Source organism: Aspergillus niger (assembly GCF_000002855.4).
Source record: "Aspergillus niger supercontig An11".
Lineage (NCBI taxonomy): Eukaryota > Fungi > Ascomycota > Eurotiomycetes > Eurotiales > Aspergillaceae > Aspergillus > Aspergillus niger.
The window spans coordinates 2,095,504-2,107,151 of record NT_166526.1 but is presented as its reverse complement, the minus strand read 5'-3'; the positions used below and the strand labels follow the sequence as shown (position 1 = coordinate 2,107,151).

The 11,648-nt window shown below is 51.5% G+C and overlaps 5 protein-coding genes across 5 annotated transcripts; 3 read left to right on the top strand and 2 right to left on the bottom strand.

Moving 5' to 3' along the window:
* Nucleotides 1–738: 738 nt before the first annotated feature.
* On the top strand, nt 739–2,406 carry An11g08910 (uncharacterized protein; the record flags this gene model as incomplete). The annotated part of the gene is made up of 3 exons (XM_059750482.1): nt 739–823; nt 903–1,495; nt 1,546–2,406. The coding sequence occupies 3 exons, from the start codon at nt 739–741 to the stop codon at nt 2,404–2,406; spliced, it is 1,539 nt and encodes a 512-aa protein (XP_059606374.1).
* A 135-nt stretch (nt 2,407–2,541) lies between these two features.
* An11g08900 (uncharacterized protein) lies at nt 2,542–4,301 on the bottom strand (the record flags this gene model as incomplete). Its single annotated transcript, XM_001394813.1, has 3 exons — nt 2,542–2,663; nt 2,713–2,797; nt 2,898–4,301. 3 exons carry the CDS (start codon nt 4,299–4,301, stop codon nt 2,542–2,544), a joined length of 1,611 nt encoding a protein of 536 aa, XP_001394850.1.
* A 480-nt stretch (nt 4,302–4,781) lies between these two features.
* An11g08890 (uncharacterized protein) lies at nt 4,782–6,129 on the top strand (the record flags this gene model as incomplete). The annotated part of the gene is made up of 3 exons (XM_059750481.1): nt 4,782–4,868; nt 4,942–5,324; nt 5,406–6,129. 3 exons carry the CDS (start codon nt 4,782–4,784, stop codon nt 6,127–6,129), a joined length of 1,194 nt encoding a protein of 397 aa, XP_059606373.1.
* A 402-nt stretch (nt 6,130–6,531) lies between these two features.
* On the top strand, nt 6,532–8,296 carry An11g08880 (uncharacterized protein; the record flags this gene model as incomplete). Its single annotated transcript, XM_001394811.3, has 4 exons — nt 6,532–6,570; nt 6,623–7,026; nt 7,101–8,204; nt 8,248–8,296. The coding sequence occupies 4 exons, from the start codon at nt 6,532–6,534 to the stop codon at nt 8,294–8,296; spliced, it is 1,596 nt and encodes a 531-aa protein (XP_001394848.3).
* Nucleotides 8,297–8,749: 453 nt separating this feature from the next.
* On the bottom strand, nt 8,750–10,167 carry An11g08870 (uncharacterized protein; the record flags this gene model as incomplete). The annotated part of the gene is made up of 3 exons (XM_001394810.2): nt 8,750–8,866; nt 8,931–9,632; nt 9,697–10,167. Coding segments are annotated over 3 exons (1,290 nt in total), but the record flags the coding sequence as incomplete, so codon positions are not given.
* Nucleotides 10,168–11,648: the final 1,481 nt, after the last annotated feature.

The window sequence follows — 11,648 nt, the reverse complement described above, 5'->3', positions numbered from 1 at the left end:
GTGGTTCTCAACAGATATCAATTTGCTTGAGAATAGGAAAGAGAGTACCTATGCGAATAAGGCTTTGTACCCATACCAATCCGTAACCTCCCATGCCTGCAATTTGCGTATAAGCAGAAATCACATCTGGAAACATTGCCAATCATCGACTGTAGGAACGCAGCACAGGAGTTTGAAGGTCGCCAGGTTCAATCAATTCTCGCAGCTAGCATTTCACAACTTACGAGCTTGGGGTCTTATTATACTAAAGCCTGCTACGTTCAACAAAGGGGCCGATAGAAGTCTGGAGAAGACAAAGAGACCAGTCATCTTGTGACGGGAGTCTGCTTCTGACGTCGGGTTATCTACGGTTGAGGTCTGTCAAAGATAGCGGGGCACCTGTAACGACGGTCACAATACGACTGCGGTTACAGACGGACGATGGGTTATTCCGAACGCTAGTCTTATGCCTACGGGCTAATCATACTTAAGAAACCCCAAAGCCCCTTCGCGATGTACACACCCATGTTGATCACGCTAGGCAGCCATTATTAGGCTCTTGCCTACATCACACAATTTGAACAGCATTTCTGCGAAACGCCGTCCACTTTCCATCTCCAGGACAGGCTTAGGTCAGCACCATTTTTTGCTCTGGGATCAGCCAGGTATTTTTGGCCGACATCGCTTTGACTCCCTTCATGGTTCACCTATTGTCGCAGACCAACGTGACAAATTACCAAGGCGATATTGGGTGTTATGATGCTGCATCAAAATAATCAACTTGTCCAGGGTCCTTTCCTGAAATCTGGTGCACGGTTGAGAACGAGAAGTGGTTGTGGCGAATGTATGGGCGCCCAAAAAAAACCGTTCAATTGTCGCGCCTAAACTCGCAAGCGCACCGCTTGTTAACAAACAACATGTAGGTCGGCGACGTCGAAAGAAGTGTGACGAAAAACGGCCCAGATGTGGAGGCTGTACCCGAAATGATTCCGAATGTCAATGGCCCAGCGAGGTCCAGACTGTTGACCGACGAAGGTATCGGAAAACTTCTGACTCCCAAAGGGAGATGTCTTCCCTGGCTTTAGGAACAGCCATCCCCAGTGCAGACGACGGAGCTCAACCAGTAACCACAGTTATGGCGTCTAACCTCCGTCCGGGGTGGTCCCTCCCACCCCCTGTAAGCATGCCCGCGCCATTTCACAAAAATGAACATCTCCGTATATACCGGTATTTCGCGCACTCCATAGCACCCAAACTTGTTCGACAGACCTCGTTATCCAGGTATTCCCAAGACTTACACATCGCGCGCCTTGCCCTGGCTCATCCACCTCTCATGGGTGTCTTCATTGCTATTGCTGGAATGGAGATGTCATTGCAGTCATCCAATCTCCATTCGCTGGCTCTACAAAGTTACCTATTTGCCATAACTAGCATCAAGACGGGTCTAATGGAGGGACGTCATACCGGTACTGAGGATTGGCTTCTGGCCACCACCACCTTCTTGTGTCTTTTTGAAGTAGGTGCCTCCCTTCCCATGCTAACCCCTTGCTGCTCTCAGTGCCCCAGCTAAACCTCCCATCAAAGAACTCTCGCCGCGATGCGATGCCAAATGCCCTGTCTCATGTGTTGGCATCAGGCCAGATGTTGTCCCTTCGTAGGCCAAAGCCCCGAAACGCCTCGCAAGAGGCCATTGTCTTCGAACGCATTTGTGTAGAATCATTTCTGTACCACGCCGCTCTACTCACACTGTTTGATTCTTCAGTCAACTGCCTGCCTCTTATCCAGGGGGGTTTAAATCTGGAGGGCTATTTTGCAGACCCGGATCACCCGAACGATGTCCCGCCAGGGACCTTAACGTCAACCCAGCCGGTTCTAGATGCATCCTATGAATTCTTTCTTTTGGTTCACGATGTTACAAAGCTCGCTCAATCGTGTCCCCTGACCACCAGTACTGAATTTGACATGTGGTCTCGAGCACAAGACATGGTTGTTCATTGGGAGAAGGCGATTGAGAACCAACAGACGCCCATGTCAGAGAATCACGTCGGACGACTCTATACTGTGGCGATCCGAATTCTACTTCTACACGCAGATTCCAGGCGCTCCATGGTCGACTGCGTTCAATTGCTAGAATTATATCTTTTACTTGGCCTTGAAATCATAACAGCATTGGTTGTTGACGAGTGGTTTTCGTTCTACTATCTGTGGCCGCTATTAGTGGTGGGCTCAGTAGCCGTCCTACCGGGAGAGAAGCAGATCGTCCAAGCCAAGCTTTCTCAGGTTTCAGGCTCACGGCAGGGAGGCCCCGTTAATCTGGCCCATTATCGCCTGCAGAAAGTCTGGAGGTCAGGTGCTCGGTATAGTGACTCTGATCGTGGACAGGTTGTTTCAAGGCAGCTTCGGACCTTGCTAAAAGAAGATCGATAGCTCAGCAATTCTACTCTTAGCTAACTGGTTTGTTTGTATCTGTACGTTACAGCTGATCAGGCTTCAACAGCAAAGACACATATTTCTACCTATGGGAAACACCAGTCCAAGGCTTATATCAAGTGAAGAGGGACCTCAAGAGACATCACTCATTACGGTGCATATAGTCTTCGCATCCTGAACCAATTTTTCGTCCGCCATCGGTCTGCCTATCAGATGGATGTGACACGGTGCGCCTTCAATTTCTTCTGGCCGATCTACAGTAGTTAGTAGACTGAGCGAGACCAATTGAGGGGCGCAACTTACAGTCTGGCACATAAGAGACGTCGCGGTTATACGCTGCGTCCTCTACCTTGTTGGCCTGCCCAAATGGGATAACGCACGCCGGATACTAGTGCATCATTAGCAGACACCCCATGCAATTGGAGCAGAAAGAAGGGGGGGAAACAAAAAAGAAAAAGAAAACAAGAAAGGCAGTGTGGGATACCCACATTAATCAGGTTCCAAAGCACGGTATATACCGGAATACCGTAGGTATCATGGGGAACCGATGTGCTTTGATAAGCCGCGCCCAGGAACAGATCAAGCTGATTATCAACGAAGAGCTTTCGTGCCTGGGTTGCGAGCTGACTACGGGCGACATTCGATTCGAATAGATCTCTCAAGGTGGGCTCACGTGTCGGCTCATTGAGATCATAGGTGAATTTGAGCGAAGGAATGAAAGGTTCGCCCGCCTGCGTTATGTGGCGCAGTGCAGTTCGATCCGGGTCCAGGCCGAAATATCGCAATGCCAGAGAACATGCATTGGAGAAGGACGGAGCCTGTCCTGAGAGGTCGATGACCCGGTGTCCGGCTGTAGTCAGCGCCTTCACTGCGGCGTTCAGGGTACGTCGCATCGGTGGATGAAGCGGGAACGACGGGTCCTCGGGCAGGAGCCCAATAGTAAGCCTCTCCTTTTGCGGAGCAGGGGACCATGGAATGTCGAGTGCATAGTCATCCAGATCGGCAGGCCTCGAGTTGAGGACAACTTTGAGAAAGAGTTCTGCATCGCGGATAGAATGGCACATGGGCCCGGCGGACGGCAGGATGCCCGTCATACCCGGACGCCCGGCAGACGTTTGACCTGCATATGGGATACGGCAAGCCGTGGGTTTGAAACCAAAAACACCACAGCAGAGGGCGGGGATGCGAATGGAGCCGGCGATATCTGTCCCCACGCCGAGGACTGAGCCCCTCATCGCCACCAATGCTCCCTCTCCGCCACTGCTGCCTCCAGCGGTCAGGCTCCGTCCGTGCGGGTTGAGCACACGACCGAAGACATTGTTATGGGAGTCCGGAGTCATCATTGTCTGGGGGACATTGGTCTTGACATATAGAACAGCCCCACAGTTGTTCAGGATCTCAACCAGGGCGGAACTCATGGACGCCGGGGCCCGATCGAGAAATCCGACGAACCCCAGTGTAGTCGGAACTCCAGGGACATTGAACGACTCCTTGATACTTATGGGCAGGCCATGCAGTGGCCCGGTTGTTACCCCAGTTTGAGCCAGAATTTCGTCGAGCTGCTTTGCTCTGGCTAGTGCTTTGTCGAAGAAGATTTCCGTCAAGCAGCAGGTCAACTGCTGCGCAATTGCAGCCCGCTTGCAGAATGCTGTCGTGACCTCGAGTGAGCTGAACTCTCCGGTAGCCAACTTTTCAAGTAATGCTGTGGCATCATAGTCTTCGGTAATATGGATTTCTCTTTCGGTCAGGAGCCCACAGGTCCTGGGCACATCGAGGACATTCGCCGAGGAGTCGAGAAGTATATCGGCTGGTAAAGTCCATTCTGGTGGAATCGCTGCTGCCGTCTGAGCTTGCTTGCTCTTGGCTCTATGCTCCCACGTTGTGTTCGCCATGTTTGGATGGGGTGACGGTTGTCAGGGTTGGGCTTTGGACTTTGCGTTTCGGGATTTCAGAAACGAACTTTTCAGGCAATGCAGGGGTGACTGGCATGTCGAAAAAGTTGGGCGATTACCTCCAGGGATTTTATAGTGTTAGAACTGGGAGGCAGCGCATGACGGAGGTACTACCTTTTGGTCAACCGAGTTGTATGACCGGATCGGCCAATCGACCAATCAGATCGTTTTGCGCCGTCCCCCTACGACTAAGGATAGACGGACAAGATCCCCGTCATCCGTGCAGTGTAAAGGTCGATTACTGCAAATTTCGTCCACATATGCGCGATTTACCTATCTTGGGAAGGGATGGGGGTCCACCACGTCTCCGACGGTACCCCGTTGAGGACATGCATATTACGGCCATTTTTCCACGGCTGAGCTGGTTTGCCCCGACAACCTACACCTGAATTGCTTGGTCGGAAGAATTCTGCTCGCATTATGGAACATCACAGGGATCAAGTCAGGCGTGTGATTAATGAGTATCTCGCTGGTTTGGACGACTCGTTGCGACGAGTCAATCTTGACGTAAGCGCTTCTCTTTTGTCAATTCCCACGCTTTGCGATCAAGTCAATGTTGACATCCATGATTCCTGCCCAGATACACAGCAATCCCGAGCTTGCCTACGAGGAACACTACGCGCATGACACGATCAGTACATTGTTGGAAGACTTGGGCGTGCCGGTGACTCGCAGTGCGTACGGGTTGGCCACCTGTTTTGAGGCAACGGGGGGCTCGGGGGGACGCTGCGTCAACTTTAACGCTGAGCTCGATGCCTTGCCAGGTATTGGACACGCGTGTGGGCATAACCTCATTGCTACTGCGAGCGTGGCAGCTTTCCTCGCTCTGAGACACGCCATTGCGGAGTTTGCGGTGCAAGGTCGAGTTCAACTGCTTGGGACACCGGCCGAAGAGGATGGCGGGGGCAAAATTGATCTGTTAAAGCGCGGCGCGTACGACAAGGCCGACGTATCGTTGATGGTGTAAGTGATACGTGTCTCCCTTGGCTACCAGTCGTCGTGTTCTGATCCAAGACCTTGAAGGCATCCCATGGCCGAATCCAGCTTCCGTGACCGCGGCGTCATTGGCGCTGCTGGCCAAAGATCTGTCGCTTGCGTCGATCTGGTGTGCACATATACCGGGGTGAGTGCCCATGCTGGTGCTAATCCTTGGGAGGGTGTGAATGCCTTGGATGCCTTTGTGACAGCGTATATGAATGTCTCCGCTCTGCGCCAGCAAATACAGCCACAGGAACGAATTCATGGGACGATTCTGGAGGCCCCGAAAATTACCAATGCGATACCGGAGAAGACTGTAGCAAAGTTCTCTATTCGAAGCCCCACCATGAGTAGCCTCGCGGCTCTTAGTGAGCGCGTACGCAACTGTTTGCAGGCTGGTGCTCTCGCCACTGGGTGCCATGCGGCTTTTGAGGATACCCCCGCGTACGCCGATCTGCGCGTAAACGAACCTTTGTGTGCGGAGTACCGTCAGTCTATGCAGGATCAAGGAGAGATGCTGTTGCTCGAGGACGAGGAGATGATGACGGGGTCGACCGACCAAGGGAATGTCAGCTATGCCCTCCCGGCGCTCCATGCGATCATCGGCATTCCAGTTCCCAACAGTGCCAAAAATCATACGCATGCGTTCTGTGTCGCCTCGGGCGAGCTGGATGCTTACAGGATCATCATGAAAGCCGCAGCAGCGATGGCCATGACGGGCTGGGCGTTGTTGACGGACGACATATTCTCTGCGAGGGTAAAGGCGGCGCACGGGCAGGCTGCCAACTAGATAAGAAGAGCAGACCAATGAAAAAGAGAAACTCGCTTTAAATTTGCCACTTCAATGCATTCGAGACGAGTATATTGTATATTCACCTACCAAGCCAAGAGGGAAACCACACGTAGCCAATTTCTCTGCGCTGGGGGGAGATACGAGATTACGCCTGCGATCCCCACACATTCCAAGTCTGCAATCCGGGCCGGCGCAGTGGAACCGGCCAGCAAAGGTGCAGCCCATCATATCGATTAGCGCGGTGGAGTCGAGTCAGTGCTTTACTTCCCCGGATTCTTCCCCGGCTGCGCTCCCCTCGGCATTATGCAGCGCCCTGCAAAGCCGAAACCCCAAGTACACACACGCTCTCTCTCTCACATGGGGGTGGATCTTCGTGACAGAGCCTGCATTTATCTATAAATGTCATCGATGTTCATAGTTCTGGGAAGAGGTCGATTGGTTTTTTAGTATCATCTTTGCAGTCTTTCGTGCATTCTGGTCTCTCACATAGACGACTACTACTACTACTGTATATTTGCTTCGCGCTATGGCTCCCGCCAAAGACATTCTGGAGGATTGCAAGGTGACCAAAGACCAACAAGGGGGTGATCAACTATCTGTGGTTCAGATGGGAAATCTGGCGGATGTCTCATCCACCCCCGAAGCACACAAAGTCCGCTGGAAAATTGACTCTCTGCTGCTTCCCTTGCTCGGGGTTTGCTACATGCTCCAGTTCCTGGATAAGCAGACTCTAAGCTACGCATCCTTGCTGGGAATTCTGGAAGATGTCCACCTGGTTGACCGCCAATTTTCGTGGACCGCGTCCATCTTCTACTTTGGCTTCATCTTCTGGTCCTATCCGACGGTGTATCTTTCGGTCCGATTGCCTCTTGGAAAGTACCTCGGCTGTACCGTGTAGGTGACCCTCATCTAACCTCAACCTCAGCTTGTAGAATGTATGCTAACCACCCCCCGGACGTCCTTATCAGAATTCTATGGGCGGCCGTCCTCATGTGTCATGCCGCATGCCGCAGCTTCGCTAGCATCATGGTCACCCGGTTCTTTCTCGGTGCGTTGGAAGCGTCCATCGCTCCCGGGTTCTCGCTTATTACAGGGAAATGGTATACGCGCGAAGAGCAGCCCCTCCGCTACGGGCTCTGGTTCGCCGGATCTGCCGTGGCGAGTCTCTTCGGCGGCTTAATCGCCTACGGGATTGGGCACCTCAACGGTGCTCTTGCCCACTGGCAATACCTATTTCTCATATTTGGTGCAATCACTGTTTTCTGGGGTACGGTGATGCTTGTTCTTCTTCCTGACAGCACCAACAACGCCCTGTGGTTGCGAAAGGTCGAGAGACACATCGCAGCTCACCGTGTGTTGGAACCCTCGCAGGAAGCCCGGGGCGGCGGCGGCTACAAACCCTACCAAGTAGTGGAGGCTTTCAAGGACCCGGTTACTTGGTGCCTATCGCTGTACTCATTCAGCGTCAATATCGCGAACGGCGGGTTGACCTCATTCGGCTCTCTTGTGATCCAGGGATTTGGCTATGAAGGAATACAAGCTCTACTCATCCAGATGCCGACCGGTGCATCTCAGTTGGCCTTTATTATTGTCGGCGCCGTCATATGCTCTTCCTTCCGAAATATGCGTCTCATCGTCATCTTCTCTTTCGCGGTCATTAGCATGATTGGCATGGTGCTGATGTATGCACTCGACGAGAAGAACCAATCCGGCCGATTGGCCGGTTTCTGTCTCAGTCTTGCCTTTTCGGCGAGCATGCCCATTTCTTTGTCGCTGGTGACGAGCAATGTGGGTGGGATGACCAAGAAGGCCACTGTCAATGCGTGTGTGCTGGTGATGTATTGTGTGGGGAATGTCGTCGGCCCCCAATTCTTCAATGTCGAGGATGCACCGAACTATCCCAAAGGCATCCGGGCCAGTCTGGCTGGGTTCTGTCTGGGGGCGTTTTTCATCGCAGTGCTGCGGCTGTACCTGATGTGGGCGAACGTACGTCGTGGCCGGCAGCCGAATGGCGAAGAGCGCATAGTATCCGACCATGAGGATAAGACGGACTGGGAGATTCCTTCCTTTCGGTATGTTCTGTGAACTAATGAACAGGGGGTCTATGATTTACAGGGAGCGGAGAGGGTTATGTAGCGCACAGCAGGACCTGGTAATTTCTTGATTGTAACGCAGAATGGAGGTAATATATTCATCGGGTTCCGCTCCGGGCCAATAACTTTCACATCCTTCAACAAACCTGGGCGTAAGATTGGCAAGCCACCCTGACGTCTGTCTAATAATATGAGATATATTTTGCGGCATATGATGATGCTCAGGTTTTCTACGCATTGCTTCCCCAAATGTATATGAGTATAGGGTGCGGAAGAAGGCAGCAGAACCGGCACGCATAACTTGACAGTGAGGACCTCCTAGCTATAGCCTAGATAGTGGTTATATAGCTTTGCTACGTCTTTGCTGACCCCCAAACGGGTAAGCTGAATCCTGGCACTGCCTTTGAGAGATGGTCACCAGACCATTCATACAGATGTAAAAATAACTACTATATATATACTTCTACTATTCTGGCCGACACAAAAGTATCTCGTATCTCACTTCTATTGCTGTGACTAGACCACTACCTCACAAGCTCTGCAATTGCTTCTTCGATGATCGCCAAAGCCCTCTTGATCTCGTCTTCCGTCACAATTAGCGGTGGAGCAAGTCGGATAATGTTCTGATGCGTTGGTTTAGCCTAATTTATGGTAAGATGGTCAGCGCTCGCTCTTCTCTCAGCAGCAAAAGGATGTTGTATTTACAAGCAAGCCCTTATCCTTCATCAGCAAGCACAAGTCCCAGGCCGTATGCCCATTCGCGGCTCCTCGGTCAACCACGATGGCATTCAGAAGGCCTTTTCCTCGAACCTCCTGAATAATGGGACTTTGGATTTTCCGCAGGCCGTCTCGGAAAATTTCACCCAAGCGACAAGCATTTCCAACCAGCCCTTCGTCACGGACAATCTCTAAAGCGCGTATGGCCACGGCGCAGCCCAGGGGGTTCCCACCATACGTGGAACCGTGTGTCCCCGGTTCGATGGTCAACATCACATCGCGACGCCCCAACACGCAAGAAACGGGATACATGCCCCCTGAAATGGCTTTTCCCAGAAGGACGAGGTCTGGTTTGATGCCACTCCACTCGCAACAGAGGAGCTTTCCTGTCCTACCAATGCCTGTCTGGATCTCGTCAGAGATGAGCAGCACATTATGCTCATCACAGAGAGCGCGAACTGCTTGCAGGTAACTGTCGTCCGGAACGATAATGCCAGCTTCGCCTTGAATTGGCTCGATGAGGAATGCTGCAAGATTCGGGCCAGCTTGCTGAAATGCCTTACGGAGGGGGTCTTGGTCATTGTAAGCAATTGGCTTGCTCATCCCGGGAATGCAGTGGCCGACGTTGGGCAGATAAGGGCCATAATTGTTTCGTGCGTCGGAATCTGAAGAAAGCGAGATTGCGGCAAGCTGACGTGCTATTCATTAGCCCTTCGCCTCCCATCGACTCCCCGGACACTCGCCGGAAACATACCGTGCGCCCGTGGAAATTATTGGTAGCCGTCAAAATCAGCGCTTGGTCCGGCTCAATCATTTTGTTTTTGTACCCCCATTTGCGAGCGATCTTGGTCGCGGTCTCGACTGCTTCCGCGCCGGTGTTCATTGGGAGCACCATGTCAAACCCAAAGTATTCTGTGACCATCTGTGCGAACCGAGGGAACACATCATTGTAAAACGCTCGAGAACTCAGCGTTAAACGCCCTGCTTGATCAGCGAGGGCCTTGACTAGCTCCGGATGGCAGTGGCCTTGGTTGACGGCCGAGTAGGCGGAAAGGAAGTCGAGGTACTGGTTCCCTTCGGGATCCCAGACGCACGTTCCCTGCGCCTTACTAGAAACGACTGGAATTGAGTGGTAGTTGTGCGCGCCATATTGCGTCTCCAGCGCGATTGCTTCGTTGCTGGAGGAGGCGTGATATGGAGATCTCTCGGCGGGCGTTTCAGGCATATTGTCTGGGAATCCAAGGTCTGTTTTTCGGTTTGTTAGGCTTTTGTTTGAGTGGGGTGAAGGAAGTTCGTCTCACCGTTTGCGTACCCATATATAGACAAATTACCACAATCCCCGAGTGGAACATGGGCTGGATCTACGGTAATTGTTCTCGGTAAGATGCCTAATGAGGCGGCGCTTTAAGGCAAGCCTGTACTATCTAGGATCTATATGGAGATCCTTATCTGCTTCACAGGTTTCGACGACCCAGAGGGCGCAAATCGATATGATTGGCGGAGGTGACGGTAAATAGTCTGTCTTAAACAAGTCGACAACCGGCCCGGTCAGCATCTTGCAGGTTATCAGGGCCCACGGGTAAGCGCTGCCTCCATTTGGTGGCCCGGGGTTGGGGGAGAGGACTGCTCTATTGAACTTCCACCGCAGATTGGGGAGTATACGACCAACGGGAAGTAAGAAGAAGTGAAGATATGAAGGGGTGAGCAGATAGCTTCACCAATCTAGACTCCGGAACCGAAGCAGGGGTAAGGATAGTGCGTGGGAGAACCTGCCTGAGGAGTGATTACATGATACATTGAATGATATGTCGACGAAATATCCGACCTTGTTCCTGTATGGTCGATATTAAGCATCTCCCCGACTTTAGGTAATTGGGCTTTACTATGAGAATACCCTTCAATGAACATGATACGACAGAAGAGGGTGAATCGATGGGCTTTTGCATTCGTAAGGGATGTAAAGCTGCAAGACTCACTTTTTCATAGGGCTTGACTCTTTTGCAATAGCGCTTCTTCATCTTTGCACAAGCTCACCATCTACAATAGGCTCATCTGCCAGTCTGCCACAGTCAACTAGTATAGCTTAAATATATTTGAACGGACAGGAAGCCCTGTTTTCCGTACCCTGTGGTCATACGTACTACCTTTGTTCTTGAATAGGACCATATTGGCCTTGGGTCGATTGAATGTTCATGTCGTTCCAGGCTAAATATACCAACTTACCCCCTTGCTGATTGAACCTGCTGGATTTCCCTAAAGGCCTGTTCCTGCGAAGACCATCAAAGCCAAGTGTGAGGCTATCCAATTGGACGCCTTCTTTTACTGTTGGATGTCGCGAATGTTGCTCTCTTTCTTGTTGGATCTGCGTGCTCGTCTAAATCTTGGTTGATGGGCAGCGCTGCGTGTGAGCTATATACTGTGAAGGGAATTATAGTGGAGCTGGAACAACAAATTGCTTTCGCGACATATATTGCATGAATAGATAATTATTTCATCGTTCAGTGACCATGTCGCGGTTGAAGCTGTTGAAACTATTATGTTGCCTGTGTATCGACATCGTTTCAATGCGGTGCAAGGACGTTCACTTGCAATAATCCGCTAAGGTTCGAGAGTCCAGTTGTAACAACTCCCCATCATACTATATGCCGTATAGCAGAGCATGTTAATCGATACATGGGCCCAAAAATGATTATTGTCTATTCTCCA